The 18,374-nt window shown below is 43.1% G+C and overlaps 1 protein-coding gene across 1 annotated transcript in view; it reads left to right on the top strand.

Moving 5' to 3' along the window:
• The window catches only part of LOC308586229 (sodium channel protein type 2 subunit alpha-like), a 71,517-nt gene that overhangs the window by 9,679 nt on the left and 43,464 nt on the right, over positions 1 to 18,374 (top strand). The window contains exons 2-11 of the mRNA XM_081192648.1: positions 2,172 to 2,438; positions 4,016 to 4,333; positions 6,107 to 6,227; positions 7,636 to 7,723; positions 11,634 to 11,762; positions 12,523 to 12,614; positions 13,772 to 14,035; positions 15,008 to 15,071; positions 17,207 to 17,348; positions 17,578 to 17,784. Coding sequence (XP_081048774.1) covers positions 4,067 to 4,333; positions 6,107 to 6,227; positions 7,636 to 7,723; positions 11,634 to 11,762; positions 12,523 to 12,614; positions 13,772 to 14,035; positions 15,008 to 15,071; positions 17,207 to 17,348; positions 17,578 to 17,784 — 1,374 coding nt within the window. The 5' untranslated portion in view covers positions 2,172 to 2,438; positions 4,016 to 4,066. The remainder of the gene's footprint in view (positions 1 to 2,171; positions 2,439 to 4,015; positions 4,334 to 6,106; positions 6,228 to 7,635; positions 7,724 to 11,633; positions 11,763 to 12,522; positions 12,615 to 13,771; positions 14,036 to 15,007; positions 15,072 to 17,206; positions 17,349 to 17,577; positions 17,785 to 18,374) is intronic.

Below are 18,374 nucleotides of genomic sequence, written 5' to 3'. Positions count from 1 at the left end.
AGCACAAGTCAAAGTGTTGGTGCTGACCTTTAAAGCCCTAAACGGCCTTGGTCCAGTATACCAGAAGGAGCGCCTCCACCTCCATCGTTCTACCCGGACACTGAGGTCCAGCGCCGAGGGCCTTCTGGCGGTTCCCTCACTGCGAGAAGTGAGGTTACAGGGAACCAGGTAGAGGGCCTTCTCGGTGGTGGCGCCCTCCCTGTGGAACGCCCTCCCACCAGATGTCAAAGAAATAAACAACTACCACACTTTTAGAAGACATCTGAAGGCAGCCCTGTTTAGGGAAGCTTTTAATGTTTGATGCATTACTGTATTTTTATATTTTGTTGGAAGCCACCCAGAGTGGCTGGGGAAGCCCAACCAGATGGGCGGGGTATAAATAAATTATTATCATTATCATTATCATTATCATAGTCAGAATCTCAGGTGGCTATTGGCAGAGAAGGCAAGGGGAAACCAACTAGGGCTGGGCAAAACCATGGGTGAAGCACATCTTGGTATTGGGTTATGTGTGAACATCTTGCTGGCAAAGTAAAGCTCATTGGAAGAAATGGACATTGTCAGTACCAATTCGGTGGTGACAGTATATTAAATAAAAGCACTACATTGAAAGGCACTGCAACTTGGCAAGGAAGACATAACAGAAGCAGACAGCTAAAGATTAGAGCTGGACAAAATAAATCCAAAGCAGGAACTTATTTCTGTCGTTCTTAGATGTGAGGGTGAGAAGCCATTGCATAGGCTATTAAAAAGCACAATAGATTCTCTACCGATGCATTTTGTTGTGTTCTGTATGAAGTGAGGAAAAAAGGAAAGCCTGCGCTGGCTAGGGCTGATTGGAATAGTAGTCAAATAACAGCTAGAGGGCATCTGTTTTAGGAAGCCTGCTACAGCCACTGCACGACATCTTTTAGGTGTTATTGAACTCTCTTAGCAAACCAATGCCTATACACATTAAGGTTTTTCGTGTGCCCCCCCCAATTCTAATTAAAACAACCAGGAAGAATGAAACATATTTCCACAATTTAAGTCAAGAAGGTTTGGTACTGAAAATAAACACTGTTATATTAAATAAAACTGGCATGCTTTCCATTTGCTGGTGTGCAGTGGGTGAGAATGGTTTACTGACCATTGTCCCCAATTACTGGAAAGAATACCTCCTGTATGAGATGTTTACTGTGCATGTTAAGGGTAAGGAAAGTTTTGTGGATAATGTGTATAGTAACTGGTCAGTGTGCACATTCACCACGTCCCTTGGAGACTGTGCACATAATCTAACCATGAAAAGACAATTGTGCACTTTTCCTGGTCAATATATACAATCTTCAACAGGCCCTATCTTGACTACGTTTTGTACGTGCTCTGGCCATTATGCATTGACTCTAACAGGCAGCACCTCTCACCAGACTGCTCCATATTTTCCTCACATGCTTTTTGCTTGTCCTTCAATGCCTGTTGCTTGCCCAGATGAAGGATTCAGAGAAGTGTGTGTGTGCTTTAGTTTAGGAAGCTCTGAATTTAGCATGGTTCAAATGTAGCCTACTCTACATGGATGAGTCACACCCTTTGCTCTGGCCACTTCTGCCTCTTACTCCACCCACCAGTGTCATGCGGCCCCCAGAAAGTTTCCCATGATGAAATGTGGCCCTCTGACTGGAAAAGCTTCCCCGACCCTGTAATAAAGGCTTTGATAAACCAGTTTATAAAGAATGCAGGGGCGCGGGTGGCGCTGTGGTCTACACCACAGAGCCTAGGACTTGCCAATCAGAAGGTCGGTGGTTCGAATCCCCGCAATGGGGTGAGCTCCCGTTGTTCGGTCCCAGCTCCTGCCAACCTAGCAGTTCGAAAGCACATCAAAGTGCAAGTAGATAAATAGGTACCACTCCGGCGGGAAGGTAAACGGCGTTTCCATGTGCTGCTCTGGTTCACCAGAAACGGCTTAGTCATGCTGGCCACATTACCCAAAAGCTTCTCTGCGGACGAACGCTGGCTCCCTCGGCCTATAGAGCGAGATGAGCGCGCAACCCCAGAGTCGTTCGCAACTGGACCTAACGGTCAGGGGTCGCTTTACCTTTACCTTATTATCACAGACGTTAATGAGAACTTCCAGCAATCTGTGTTAAGGGCATCTGGCACCATATGTGAAGTTAACTTCCTTTTTTTTATCCTAGTTTCCCCAAGGTCATTCAGGTGGTGATGTGACTGGAAGCTAGAAACGTTTTCTAGCTTGCATATCCCAAAGTGGCAAGAATCTGCTGACAGGAGAAGCATTCGATTTCTACCACTTTTAAGGATGGGCTGTCTTGACTTCATTTTGTCTCTTGAGGAAAAGAAGATTTCGTAGCCCACAGTCATTCATTGCATAGCCCACCCAAATGGATACGCATGCAGTTCCGGTGGCTCCATTTCAAGAACTGATACTGCCCACAGATAAAAAGGTAGGACACATTTTCACACTCGGGTATTCGATTACATTTCATAGGGAGCTTACTCCCACTCACATCCACTCACTATGTGGATTCCTTGCCCCTCCCTGCACAGTTAAAAGTCCTGTATCTTGAGCCTATTTAACATCAAGTCTGGTCTAAACTCTTCACATACCTCTCTTACTTCCTTGTGGATATCTTTTCGCTCTTACAGTCTCTGGCCCTTTGTCTTTTCTACCCTTGGTACAGATTCTGCCTTTCCTTCCTCCTGTGTGTCCTTTGAAAGTACTTACACCAAGGTGGTTTGAGAAAGGAAGACCCTGTATCTCCTTCTTCATTACGGGCCGGGCATCTAGTGATATAGTCAGGGCTCCCCATGCCTGAACTTTGACTACGTGGTTAGAGAGGATTGCCTCAGGAAGAAAGGCATAACAGGGCCAAAACTAACAAAATGAATTTCAACAGAGACAAATGTAAGTTTCCTCACGTAGGCAGGAAAAACCAGCTACAGAAATAGGGGACACCTGGCGTGCTAGTGAAAAGGATCTTGGGGGCTTAGTAGACCACAAGCTTAACATGAGTCAACAGTGCAATGCAGCAATAAAAAAGCGAATGCTATTCAAGGTTTCCAGATCAATAGAAGTAATAGTATTGTTGTGCTTTGGTCAGAGTACTGTGTCCAGTCCTGGGCACCACAATTTAAGAAGGATATTGACAAGCTGGAACGTGTGCAGATGAGGGCAACAAAGGTGATCAAGGGTCTGGAAACCAAGCCTTATGAGGAATGGTTGAGAGAGTTGGGTATGTTTAGCCTGAAAAAGAGGAGCCTGAGAGGAGATGGGATAGCCTCTTCAAATATCTAAAGGGCTATCAGATGGAGGATGGAACAAGCTTGTTTTCTCTTGTTCTGAAGGCTAGGGCTCAGACCAATGGCTTCAAGTTACAAGAACGAGTAATCCAACTAAACAGGAAGAACTTGCTGACAGTAAAAGCTATTTGACAGTGGAACAGGCTTCCATGAGATGGTGGTGGGCTCTGCTTCCTTGGAGGTTTTTAAGCAGAGGTTGGATGGCCATTTGCCAGGGGTGCTTTAGATGAGATTCCTGCATTGCAGGGGGTTGGACTAGATGACCCCTGAGGTCCTTTCCCCCAGTGCTGGGCAAGTGCTGTTAATCAGGCACACCCCCAGAGACTTATGAATCTGCTTGGTTTCCAGGGCTCTCTGTGGAGCTTATTCACATGGATGTCTGAAGCTGCTCTGCACATGACCTGCTGAACCTCTGAAACGGGGAATTGACCTTGGCCATTGAGACAGTGCATCGTAGGCATCCATTTCTCCTGCTTCATATGCATAATTTTCCTTTGTAGGAATAGAAGTCTGGGAATAGCCAATCATCTTAAACATAGCAAAGCACAACCTACATATCAAAGACAGCCTAAGTTTTGCATATATTTCAAACAGGTTCTATTTTAGGCTTGTAAAAATTGGCAGTGGGTTCATTAATGCTGAATGTTTCCCTAACACACACTCTCTCTCTCTCTCTCTCTCTCTCTCTCTCTCTCTCTCTGCATTCTTCTTTCTTTTTCAGGTCATTCTTATGCAATAGGCTAAAAGTAATTTAAATGTGCAGGATGAAAAAATGGCACAGGCACTGCTGGTACCACCAGGACCTGACAGCTTCCGCTATTTTACTAGAGAATCTCTTGCAGCTATTGAAAAACGCTGTGCAGAGGAAAAAGCTAAAAAGCCCAAACAGGATCATTCAGATGCTGATGACGAAAATGGACCAAAACCAAATGGTGACTTGGAAGCAGGGAAAACACTTCCATTTATATATGGAGACATTCCTCCAGGAATGGTGTCCGAACCTTTGGAGGACCTTGACCCTTATTATAGCAATAAAAAAGTGAGTTGTTTTGTTAAGACTGGCTGGATTTTGGCCACTGCATTAATGCCATTTCACTGTTTACTTATTTCACCAGAAATCCCTCTCTTTCTACTTGATTTCAGCTGGAAAACATTTGGGCTTGCACAAAATGTTGCTCTGTTTGCATAATCATTTTTTTATTTAATGACAACATGCATGTTCTTTCTGTTTCCTGCTCATACAGAGGCCCAAGCTCCTCTGCCCACCACCAAGAGTTCCCTAGCCCTCTTCCCACCTTTGAGTTCTTCCTGGGGTCCTTGGGTCACCCTTCCATCTTACCTCAGTACCTGTTCCCAGGGATGTTCCAGAGCTGTGGGAGAGGAAAGCCTAAGGGGAAGCCCTTTCCAAAACTCCCTTCCTGCCTGGTGGCAAGGCTTGGTGAGGGCTCCTCTTAAAGGAGAACCCTCACCAAGCCCCACAGGCCCATTGTGTGTGTGTGTGTGTGTGTGTAGCTTCAGAAACTGCTCCTTATCAAGGAGAAGCACTTTCTGAAGCTCCCTTCCCACCCAGCAACAAAGCTGGGCGCTGGAATGCCTCCCATCTTGCCAACTCGATGAGAAATAACACATTCTGCAGCTCTTTGCTGCTGTGCCCTCTCCACCCCTAGGGGAAGGGTATATGAGCCGCAAAGCTGGTGGTGGAATGCTGTGCCACCCCACTGCTGCCTCCTCTTCTCTTACCTGGATTGCGTCTGTGGTGGTGGTGTGGCGGGTGTTTGCCGGGAGTGCTGCCTCTTCCATTTCCACCACCTGAGGCAGCTGCTTCATCCCATGTCATGAGTGGGCCGGCTCTGCCTGTTCTTAGAAGGAATGTACTTTCCTGACTCGCCACTGAATTTTCTCCCATAAAGAGTTCTCTGTTGCTTCCTGCTGCATCTCCAATGCCAAGGCAGTATGTGTTGTAAGTAGATCTCCCATTCAAATATATGTTGTTCCTCTGGTGGCAGGTTCCTCTCCAGTTCCTCTCCCTCTTTATAGTATGCCAAGGAGGAAAAGTGCCTCTCTTACATCTGTGAAGACAGGGTTCAGCTGCTTCAAGCCCTTGAAGCCGCAACAGCAGTCAGCCCCTGACAGGTGTACTTCCGGGTTGGTACCCAAGATTCCATGGCACGGGATGTAAACTCCATCTGGTGTCTGCAGGTACTGGGACCTGCCGTGGAATCTTTCTCCGCTAAGATTGCAGAGACTGTGCCGGAGCGCAAGGCCCCAGTGATTTATCATCCTCCTGCGAAGGTTTTGAACGGATGCTGTTGAATTATTGTGGCCTGTGCCACTTGTAGAGATCAACTATGAGTCAGTTCACCAAGCCAATAGTGGTGTGCCACCAGCTGAATTTTTGTGTTTGTTGATTGCCTCACCACACTCCAGAATATGAGTTCTCGTGTCTTTGCTCAGTCCACTTTAGGAAAATGGTTGGGAGGAAGATGATCAATTCATGGGAAAGTAGTTTTGTGTGCATATGTATCATTGGTCTTTGATGCTGCCTTTAGCATGAGGTGCTCTGATTACTTGGGTCACCTTGACAAAAATAATAATAATAGCGACTCTAAGCGGTCTTGCTGTTGATAATAATAATTCTATTAACTTGAGGGGCCATTGGCTTGAATTCAGTTGTAAAAGCACAGTGGGATGAGTCAGCAAGAAGCTCCATCTTCCATTGAAATAAGCGAAGCAACCAAGTGTAGGAAGTAAATAATCTGTGAACAATACATGATTGTTTTTTTTAATCCTACTTTATTTTTTTGTTTTCCAGACCTTCATAGTATTGAACAGAGGGAAGGCAATTTTCCGATTCAGCGCCACATCTGCCTTGTACATTTTAACCCCTTTCAATCCTCTCAGAAAAATTGCTATTAAAATTTTGGTACATTCATATCCTTTTCAAGTCGTTTACCTTTAAGTGTTTGGAATTAAATTTGAAGTATTTTCCAGTGCTATTTTGAAAACAACAACAATGGCTGTCCTGTTTACAGATACGTTGTAAACCAGTGTCCCTTGTTGGTAGTTGAAAGCACATGCATGTTGAGAACAAGGGTGGGGGACCTGTTATGCTCATGAGGTTGTTGGTCTGAAAGTCCTATTAGTCCCACACGCCATTGCCAAAGGGGAGGGATTGTGGGATTTGGAGTCCATCAATATCTGAAGGGGCACAGGTTTGCCAGACTAGGTTTAAAAGCATGAAATATCAAGTTCAAAGCTTTATTGACCAGAAAATACCATTTGTAGTTGATGGACTTCAGCATGTATCTAGAACTATAGCAGTACCTTTCAAGAATGACCATTTGACAATATTGAGAGATTCAGCAAGAACCAAGATCTTTGCTCACAGTTTATTCAGGGAATGCTTCTTAATTAATGTTGATGTTCTAAACCAGGGACGGGGAACATGCAGCTCACCAGATTTACATGTGCAGGTTACCAAAATGGCACAAGCACTGCTTGTACCACCAGGACTTGACACGTGGAGGGCCAGATGGCAGCAACCCCTGTTTTAAAAGAAGCATCTCAGAGGTAACTGGATGGCACTGATCGCCTTCATGCACTTTGTGGTGGAGGGGCACATGAGAAGCGACTGGGGGATTTGAGGAGGAGAAAGCAATTGGAGCGAATGGAGCAGAGAAAATTCATTATCCTTGCCCGTGTTAATGTCAACATTTTCCATTGAATATCTTGTGAGTAATCTTTTATCTGTGATAAATCTTTTATCTGGAAAGCTAAACCACTAAGTGAAGCATTAACAGGGAAGGAAGAGTTATTTCAGAGTTTTGGGCTGTCTTCAGAAACTTGTAGAAAGTCCACAAAAATGTCCAGATTCGGAAAATAGAAAGAGACAATAAATAGCTAACTGGTTTTTAATAACTAATGCCACAGTTGTATGTATGGCTGGTTCATATAGTTACAGGTAGATACTGTGCTGTCTTGGGTCACACACATGCCTATACCCTGCTAGCAAATGGAGAGCATAACCTCTTGATAGTGACACATCCACAGTGACCTGGCAGCAACTTCTGCAATTTCTGAAGATTAGTCTGGTAAAGTAGATTCTTCCCTAGAAAAGCTCATGCTACCATGAATCTATTTTTTAAAAAGAGTGACACAAATCTCTGTCTTTTCTTTTTCTTTGTTTTGCTGCTGCATGCAAAATGTTGGAACTCTCGAAAAGTTGTGTGTGTCCACTGCTTTTATTAAAAAGAGGTTATATAAAGTGAGTGCTGTCATTAACTTGGTTTTATAACCTGATCTCTGATTTAATGGTCATCATTCCTTGACCACATCTTACATTATTCAGCATGCTAATTATGTGCACTATTTTGACCAACTGTGTATTTATGACTATGAGCAACCCTCCAGAATGGACCAAGAATGTAGAGTAAGTAAATACCTTTTTCTTTTCTTTTTTTTGGAAAACGTGTTATCTGTTTGGATTCTTTGCTATTTCAGATGTGAATAAGATTCCTATGATGATTTGTGCATTTCCTTATCCCTTTTCTTCAGAGCTTTAAAGGAGATCCTAAATGAAAACATATTTTGTGATTTTTGTTTGTTTGTAATTAATTTCCTGTTTTCCTTCCATGGAACTCAAGACAGCATACCAAGGGTGTTCCCAGCAGTCTTCTGTCTAGGCGATGAACAGACAAGGCGCCGTTCACACAATTAGCAATCATGTGAATGGCTTCTTAAACATAAACTGCAGGAGTGTCCGGGGCCCATTGGAATGTGTGCAGAGAGTGCAGAGGACTGTAATCCGCCCCCCTTCCCATGCTGTGCTTCTAACTAGTCCTCCTGCACCTGCTGTTTGCAGTGGACAGGGAAAGCTCCCTTTGGAATGAATGAGAACTCCCCTGCCCAAACACAAATAGCAAGTATAGGGGCCCTGATCTGGGTGGGGACTACAGGATGGAGCACAGGGTTAACCCCCAACTCCATGCCAAGGTCTTACTATGTAAAGGTAAAGGGACCCCTGACCATTAGGTCCAGTCGTGACCAACTCTGGGGTTGCGGTGCTCATCTCGCTTTATAGGCCAAGGATGCCGGCGTTTGTCCACAGACAGCTTCCGGGTCATGTGGCCAGCATGACTAAGCCGCTTCTGGCGAACCAGAGCAGTGCACGGAAAAACCGTTTACCTTCCTGCAGGAGAGGTACCTACAGTATTTATCTGCTTGCACTTTGACGTGCTTTCGAACTGCTAGGTTGGCAGGAGCAGGGACCGAGCAACGGGAGCTCACCCCGTCGCGGGGATTCGAACCTCCGACCTTCTGATCAGCAAGTCCTAGGCTCTGTGGTTTAACCCACAGTGCCACCCATGTCCCAAGGTCTTACTATGCCTTACTAAAAAGCTGCTCATGTAATTGCTAATTGTGGACAGCGTTGCATCTAACTTGGTCCTCGTGCACCCTCATGCCTTCACATGCTATGTCATGTGCCTTTGCACCATGTCCTGGGGTTGTCTTATAGGGGTTCAGCATTTTTTCTTGCACTTTAAATGGAGCATGTTTAAATTGTCCCCACACTTACCCTAAGGGCTACTCTCGGCCACATTGTGTGCATGCTGTATGCATGCTGGCCATCCCTGTTGTCCCTGCCATATTCACATGGAGATGGGACACAAACATCATGTTGTACGCTTGTTAAAACCTATGTGCACAGGCCAGAACCCTACAGTTAATTTTCTTTTTTTGGAGTGGGGGGAGGGAATGACAGCAAGATTGTAGTCTGCATGTATAGTCATACCTTGGTTGCCAAACGCCCTGGAACTTGGATGTTTTGGCTCCCGAACGATTGAAACCCGGAAGTGACTGTTCTGGTTTTTGAACGTTCTTTTGGAAGCCAAACATCCGACGGGACTTCCACGGCTTCCGATTGGCTACAGGAGCTTCCTGCAGCCAATCAGAAGTCGAATGCTTTGGAAGTAGACCGGACTTCCGGAACGGATTCCATTCGACTTCTAAGGTACAACTATATAGGGTTTTACCTGTGTATGACATAATAGAGTTCCATCCACCTTTGACAATGCAGGGGCGGTGGAAGTAGAAGCACACTCAACTTAGCCTTCCATGTGGCAGGACAGAAAGGTCTTTAAGGTATCATCTGAATTGGTCCTCTGTCTCAGTGATGACAAAGTCTTCCTGTTAGCAGAGCTATATTCCATTAGCTTGTCTGTATCTTTCTAGCCAATGATATTTTTAAAAACACAGTACTAAGTGTTAGATGCAGCAGGAAGGCACCTAATGGCAGCCATCTTACAGAACCTAAGCAACTCTGGGTCTTGTCAGCCGGTGCTTTGGGTAGCAGATTGACTGGAATACCATGAAAACTGCTTAGTATTGTATATGTAAGGAAGGCAAAACATACATGCCATCAGTTATTTCTTAGCAAGCCCTGAAAGTGTGAGAGAAGGAACTCTGGTCCTGTACAGAAGATGCAATTTTCTAGGTTCCCAGAGAAGCCTTATTTTCCACATCAGTTGAATAAGACGGAGGTTTGATAAGTAAACAGTGGAAATAGGTAAGGAGGAGTCAGGTGATGGAGATGCAAGTCTGACTCATAAGTCTTATTGTTCCAAAGGGGCTTAAGGAAACGCAGTACAGAATATGGAAGTCGCTTGAAGAGCAAAGACTAGATGGCAGAAAACATGACAGCACATGGGGATGTAGGAAGGTGCTTATACTCAGTTGGACCAATTGATCCGCATAGTTCAGTATTTGTTCACAGTGACAGACAGCAGCTCTCCAGGGTTTCGGGCAGGAGTCCATTCCAGCCATACCTTGATTGAACTTGGGACTTTTGGCATGCAAAGCATGTACTTTACCACCAAGCAACAACCTTTCCCCAAGAAGGAGTGGGATTAAATAAGAAACTTGACGAGAACAGAAAAAGTAAAAACAAGGACACTGACAAACTGGAACGTGTCCAGAGGAGGGCAACCAAAATGGTCAAAGGCCTGGAAACGATGCCTTATGAGGAACGGTTAAGGGAGCTGGGCATGTTTAGCCTGGAGAAGAGGAGGTTAAGGGGTGATATGATAGCCATGTTCAAATATATAAAAGGATGTCACATAGAGGAGGGAGAAAGGTTGTTTTCTGCTGCTCCAGAGAAGCGGACACGGAGCAATGGATCCAAACTACAAGAAAGAAGATTCCACCTAAACATTAGGAAGAACTTCCTGACAGTAAGAGCTGTTCGACAGTGGAATTTGCTGCCAAGGAGTGTGGTGGAGTCTCCTACTTTGGAGGTCTTTAAGCAGAGGCTTGACAACCATATGTCAGGAGTGCTCTGATGGTGTTTCCTGCTTGGCAGGGGGTTGGACTCGATGGCCCTTGTGGTCTCTTCCAACTCTATGATTCTATGATTCTAAGCTGCAGAATGGAGGGCTACTCTTTACATGCCAACAAGCCAGGCTTCCCCGTGGGATGCTCCATTCAGTTTCACTTCCCTTTAGTTTCCCATCTCCCACCCTCAAAAAAAAGCACCCAGTAAGCATTCCATGTTGCTGGACTCCAGTTCTAATCATTCATGCTGGATGAGGCTGATCAGAGCTGCAGTTGGATAACACCTGAGCAACTGGGGTAGATGGTGTTTCTTTGGCTTCATCAACATCCAAACTCTGGAGAACGAGGCCACTGTTAGTATATAGGGATGGACATCCAGGAATACTGATTTCGCAATGCGTGAAAAATACTTTGTTTTGATTAACTCATAGTTGTTTCAGTGTATTGTTATTCCTACACAGAGATAAATTTATTGGAGGAATCTAGGAATGGAAGGGGAAATGTGAAGAACTCATATATCTATTTCTGAACGATAATCTTGGCCATTTGATTGCCCTTTTTACCCATTGTTGTCTTTTTTATTTGTATATATTTTATTTGTGTATTTTGCTTGTTTTATGTTGTTATGGCCATTGGCTAATGCGAATAAAGTTTATCTATCTATCTATCTATCTATCTATCTATCTATCTATTTCTCCACCAGCATACATGTTAGAATGGGTGATTTGACATTATCCTTATTTGGTGAGAACAATTAAGCAGTTGTGTGGTAGAATACATTATGTAGCACAATTTTGGCTGTTGCCCTGATGGTTTCAGTGGTTGAAAGGGCTTCTGTATTTCTTAAATATGATGCAAATGTAGCACCATAGCTGCTGAACCAGATCAGTTAGGGTTGCCCTTTTCTTTTTGATTCAGGTACATCCAAGGTGTCTAAAACTATTTTATGAGACGCTCATTACAGAGGATAAAAGGAAGTCAACAATAATTCTTTATTTGTATGCCTTTAGGTACACATTCACTGGAATTTATACCTTTGAATCACTTGTAAAAATTCTCGCAAGGGGCTTTTGTCTAGAAGGTTTCACTTTTCTTCGAGACCCATGGAATTGGCTCGACTTCAGCGTAATTTTGATGGCGTAAGTGCTTTAACCATTTGTTAAAAGCTTATAAGGGCATGGAATTAGTGTCAGTCTGTACGAGTGTTGGGGAAATTGTTAGCCTCCTGATGCTGGACTCCAACTCCAATGTAGACAATGTGCAATGGTTAATGGGAGTTGTAGTCCAACAACATCCAAAGGGCAGCAGATTTCCCCATCCCAAAATATACCATACCAAGAGGCATGTGTTGAAGTAAGTACAAATTCTGCTATCAGTAAAGTTTCCAATTCACAATATACAAAACAGCAAAAGTGATGTTTATTTACTTGTTTATTTACATTTTAGGAATGCTAATTTCATGTCCTGCATTCCAGGAACCATCATTTGACAACATGCTAATATATTAAATTAGTTTAGTTCAACCTTTCAGGTCCAGAATGGGTGTTTTACTTTGGCGAAACTTAACTGCAGATGTCAGTTGTAAATGTGAACCTTATGCTTAGTATAATATTGCAAAAGCTGAAATCACCAAGTTGGTCTTGATGAAAGACCCCAAGTCATTAGCTTGAGCTCTGCAATTCTGAGTAACTGTGATTTAATTCTACAGGTATGTAACAGAATTTGTAAACCTAGGCAATGTTTCAGCTCTTCGAACTTTCAGAGTATTGAGAGCTTTGAAAACTATTTCTGTAATCCCAGGTAAGAAGTGAGTGGATTGATGAAGTGTCAGGCCCCTTGTATCTCCAACTGTTTTTTGTGTGCTGTCATTGTGTTTGTGTGTGAACTCCCCTATTGCAGATATGTGACAGAGTTTGTGGACCTGGGCAATGTCTCAGCGTTGAGAACATTCAGAGTTCTCCGGGCATTGAAAACAATATCAGTCATTCCAGGTGAGACCTAGGTTAAACACGGAGGCTGATTTTTCAGTTCCACTATTAGTAGCACTAGTCTCATTAATCACTGCCCATATTGCTAAAAGTCAGGAATCGGAAAATCCCTTGTCTTTTCAAATCTACCATTTATTTTAATTTGCAAAATCAGCCTTCGAGTTTAGCGAACAATTGCATGAGACGTCTACAGAATGCACAGCCTATCCGTTACATTTTGTTTTGGGGTTTGCTTTTTACTGTTGTTGCTGCATAAAGGTGACAATTTTTTTCCCTTCCACACTAAACAGCTTTAACACTCTGCCGTTTATATTGCCATATATCTTAGCACATATTGTCTGAAGACTGCAATCTTAAACCAGGGGCGAAAATAGGCATTATTTCACCTGGGTCAAAGACTCAGCTTGGCACACACACACACCCACCCATGTGCATTTGTGTACACACACAGAGAGGCTGGGAGCATCAATGGCACCTCTTTAGGGGCTTCACCCTGGGCAAAAAAAACCTGACTAGACCCCGCCCCTTAGCTACGGCTCTGTTTAAACAGACTTATTAGAGAATCAGTCCCACCGAATCAGTGGAACTTATTTCCAAGTAAACATGCATAAGATTCAGCTGCATGGCCAAAATTTGAATTAAGCTCTGAAAGCTTTTATTTTATTTTATAACTTACCTGTTTCAATAAACATTGCTTGGGAACATATTAATGAATGTCAATGTGAACATAGCCTGGGATCTTATTCCCTACCTATTTTTCTTCTTTCTTTTTTCCCTTTGGGGAGTGGGTGAGGCGAAGAATGGATTGTGACTGGTGAAAATGCTTTGTAAGAGAAGAAAAAATAGGGTTTTACTTTGTTGTTGCTGCTGCTTTTTTTGTTTTGTTTTTTACTAAATGCTATTATTATATGTTGGCGTTCCATGAATGAGAAAGCTTCTTGTTTTGCAAAGGGGGGGAAAAGGTGTACATTTAATGCAATGTACACAGTGCATTCATGGACAGTTTTTGCCCTTCATGCGTTTCCACGAGTTCTGGGGTACTGTTCATTAAGCTTTACTGTGTCGCAGACAAGATGTTGTTCGCTGTTTCTGCATGGCATCTTAAATAGGACAGAAGAATGCTTGATATGTATTAATACGTCTTTCGATCCCATTTGCAGGCCTGAAGACCATTGTGGGGGCCCTAATTCAGTCAGTGAAGAAGCTCTCGGATGTGATGATCCTGACCGTGTTTTGTCTGAGTGTATTTGCTTTAATAGGGCTTCAGCTTTTCATGGGGAACTTGAGGCATAAATGCCTGATTTGGCCACCTGAAAACTTTACTTTTGAAATCGACTTCAATAATAGCACAGTGGGAGAAAATGGTACCTTTGTTAACACTACGGAGAGCACCTTTGACTGGGAGGAGTACATTGAGGAAGAAAGTAAGCATGATTGATACGAATATATACACCTACATAGGACGTGTGTTATGCAAGTTATATATAAAAAAGCTGAAACATTAAAATTAGGGATGCAACATTTGGTCCAAGCAGTTGGCTATTTCACCTGGCTAAAAGCCTTTTGATCTGCTCACAAAATGGTCTCCTCCAATTAATCAGGCAGCAAATTTCTTTTTTTTTAAAAAAATCAGCAAGTCATGTTTTAATACCCACTTACAAAAGGCACAAGCAACAAATGCCACCACTGGAGGCATTTCTCCTCTCTTGCACAGGAGGGAATGCATCTTTTAAGACGTGCCATCACCTAAAATTAAGAAAGAGTATTATTCTTCAGAACTTTTCTTGTTATTCATGCACAAATTTATGCAGTTCAAATCAGTGAACTCTGGAGTGAGTAATCAACTAAGATTTCTTTAATTTGTGTAGCAATCCTTATCCTTACTCTCAATCAATAGGGAGCTTTTAGCCCTCAGGTGCCAAGACAACAGTGATTTGGAGAGAGATTCCTAGCTATTTTTTTTTAAAAAAAAACCCGAAACAAATATTTGCATAAAGTTGTGTAATTTTTAAAAAAAGAAGTGTATTCTTTCCTTTGGTGGGATCCAGACTACCTTTTGGTAGGAATGGGAAAGGTATTTTTCCGCTTGATAACCCTTCCCCTTGCAGCCCACTCTGCCTCTTCCCAAAAGGCTGCTGTAGGGGACCAGCCCATGGGACCCATCAGAAAAGCAGGGGAGGTGGCACTGAGAGCTGCCGGGAGGAAGGGGAGTTGCTAAAAATTGCCTCTCCCACTCCGTTTCCTCTAGTGGGAGCCTCTACTGGATCTTGAGCTTCTCTGCAAATGGAAAGACAAGATGGGGACCAAATCACTTGGTTATAGTTCTATATGAATCTGTGTTTCATAACAGCAACGACTGAAAAATACAGTTCTTTATCCTTTCCCCCCCAAATCAGGTCATTTTTATGTTTTGGAAGGACAAAGAGATGCCCTGCTTTGTGGCAACAGCTCTGATGCTGGGTAAGAATTTTTAATAATTCGTTGAGTTCTCTACAATAAAACTAAGGAGCACCAAGCCTCTTGACTGAGAGGTACCTGAACAGTCCAGCATCTATTAGGAGCGTTGGTATGAGTGAGCAATGTCAACTACACACACACATATCCTTTCACAAGCAGTCCTAGGAGTCCAGAATGTGCCAGGCTAGAATATAACCTAGTGTAAATAAGGCATCTAGTTTAGGATATAGGATCAAGATGGGTTATTGGAAATACATTTACTGGCTTAATCTCCATAAAAAAATATTTAAGTGAGATAATAAAGCAGTTTGGCAATTAGGTGCACGGGTTTCTCCGAGGGGAGAGAGAAGAGTATGCATATGCCAGCAATTATCTCCTTTGAAACGATCTGGGCTTAATTGCTAGAGCAGCTTTCTGATTACAGAGGTCACCTTCTGCAAAACTGCATTGGCTGGGGCGGGGTGTGTGTGTGTGTGTGTGTTTATGTATGTGTATGTGTGTGTGTCGCTATTTATGATCCTATCTTTAGCTAATGGGTTAGAGCTGACAGCCCTACGCATGACATAGGGATTTCCCAGCCTAAGCCTAAGCCTTCTCTCTTTTGCAATGTGGCACGTTTATCTGCCTTTTTAATGTCATAAGGTGGTTGGTTTTGTACCTAACTCTCTTGATTAATTCACTTGGGGGTAGGGAAGCTCTTTCAGTCACCTTCCTTTATGGACAAGCTTTAGGGAGTCGGTGGTGGGTGAGGCCAGAGGCAAAAGAGGGCACAACACTTATGGTGAATATTGCCTTTGTTCGGGAGGCTAGTTTCTTCGCTCTACCCTCCATTCAGGAAAACAAGAAGCATGATTGGGTTTCAAGATCTGGCAAAAGCATTCAGGGAGTTCTAGGGAGGTTGTGTGGCCTTAAGAGACCCCAGATGAGAGTCTTGACAGAGAGGCCTTGTTTGTTCCACGTCCCTGAAGCCACTAAAGAAGATCAGCTGTGCGGCTGTTGCAGACTCTTGCCATTTGAAAAAGCTCTCCCAAAATTTTGTCTGTGTCTAGTGGTCGTTGGATGCTACTGGTTCATACCTCATTTGAGAGGTATAGTCATAGTGAAGATGCCTATGTAACAAATGAATAAGTAACATGGAATTAAGAATATGGATCGAAATTAAGGCTATAGATAGTAAAGAGAAATGAAAGGCTTAAAAGCGACTCTGGAGCAAAGCATGCTTCTACCAAACTTCAATCCTATTAAACAAGCCCTTTTAGCTTTGTGCTGAGTCATTGCAGTAGCAAAATGTTTGCTTGAGAGCCAATTAGAAATAATAAAATGAGGTGATAAAATATTTGAGTTGCGTTTAAATTATTCCATGAGCATTTGGTCTTGGAATTAATCATAAATGTTTCATTATTAGTCCAGAAGCTTGTCTGTGTTTGTCTGTTGCATAAAAAATTGACCAAGTGCCCTGTGGCAACTTAAAAGTCTTAACAGATTGAATGGCATGATGATTCTGAGACATACACTCCTTCGTCTCATGTGTGAGCCGAATTTAATGTTAATGTTAATGTTAGATTTATCTTTAAAAATACAACTGTATATATTTTTTCCTGAATGAAATCTTGTAGACTCCCAATGGAATCCTGTAGACTCGACAATGTAACTTTGGAAATGAAAGATTAGATGCCTTGGTCAGTGGTTCAGCTACTTCTGGAGCAATTCACAGCAAACTAAGGCTTGCAACCAATATTGCCTTATAAAACATACTTCCAAGGCATATGTAGATGCAAAGCCTCATTTCAGAAATAAGCAGACTTACAGTGCAGCCCTGTACATGTCTACTCAGAAGTAAGTCCCAGTGAGTTTGGTGGGGGCTTACTCTGAGGTAAGTAGGAATAGGATTGCAGTCCCAGGCACACATTGCTCCTAAATCTATGGACTTAAGTTAGCAAAGACTAGGTTTGTTTCATTGATTTTAATGGGACCTCTAAGCGCACCTAACTTGGTCTGGATCTAACCTTGTAATTCTGAAGAACAACTAGGAAAACAAACTATTCAATTTAGGGGGGGAAATGTGGCCTTGAAAATATCACACAATGGAAGCAAAAGAAATATTGTGTTGTGTTTCACTATGGTTTCCTTTTTCATAGTCAATGTCCGGAAGGATATGTGTGTGTAAAAGCTGGTCGAAACCCCAACTATGGCTACACAAGTTTTGATACCTTCAGCTGGGCCTTCTTGTCGCTCTTTCGGCTGATGACTCAGGACTACTGGGAAAACCTTTATCAACTGGTGAGAACCATCACGAGGCAAGCTTAGTATGTATGATAATAAAGCGGGGGCTTTCTTTCTTGCTGACTGTGTGACTTTTCAAAAAAACTGAAGCAGTTAGTTATAACTTATGCATATCTGGGGCGTCATTACAATTTGCGGTTGATGAATAGGCAAGGCAGTATCAGTGAGACCTTGTTGTTTCTCCCCACACTAACCAGTGAGACCTTGTTGTTTCTCCCCACACTAGACCTTAAGAGCTGCTGGCAAAACGTACATGATCTTTTTTGTCCTGGTGATTTTCCTGGGCTCTTTCTACCTGATCAACCTGATCCTGGCTGTTGTTGCCATGGCCTACGAAGAGCAGAACCAAGCCACCATGGAAGAAGCAGAGCAGAAGGAGGCCGAGTTCCAGCAAATGCTGGAGCAGCTGAAAAAGCAACAGGAAGAAGCCCAGGTAGCTTCTGGAAAATGCACTGCTTGTAATGCACTTGCTATAATGCGCTGACATAAACTTGTATCTTATCGGATTTTTACGTTCCTGGGCAGCACCTGCCAAGGCCCTCTCTGACACCTGTGGGTTCAGGGATGCAGGAGAGGATATGTTGACTGATTGTATCCTTATCCAACTTGTGCTAACAAGTTCCCAAAATATCAGCAGAGTAAAACATTCCCCTTTATCTTAAGTTTGCAATGGTAGCGTGTGCTCAGGTTAGCTAGAACCTCTATAATAATCACTCTGGTAATTTCCCCTTTATTCCCTCTTAAAATACAAGACACGACACAGTCCTTTACAAAAGTATAAAAAGAGTTTACTCACATTCTGTTCACATCAGATCCCAGAAGGCAGACAACTTAATAATGTAATATACATTTGGATTCTATCTTACAAGAAGATAGTCCCTTTGTCCTCTCTTTGCTGGGAGCCAAGAGGGCATCTTTAGCTTGTTGCTTCTTCGAAGGAAGAGGAGAGAGAGAGAGATGGCTGCCCCTGCCCTGTGCTTTTGTCGTTACCTGCACAGGTGAGGCCACACCCACCTCTAGTCA

Source organism: Podarcis bocagei (genome assembly GCF_964188305.1).
Source record: "Podarcis bocagei genome assembly, chromosome: 1".
NCBI lineage: Eukaryota > Metazoa > Chordata > Lepidosauria > Squamata > Lacertidae > Podarcis > Podarcis bocagei.
This window is presented reverse-complemented; position numbering and strand designations above follow the sequence as displayed.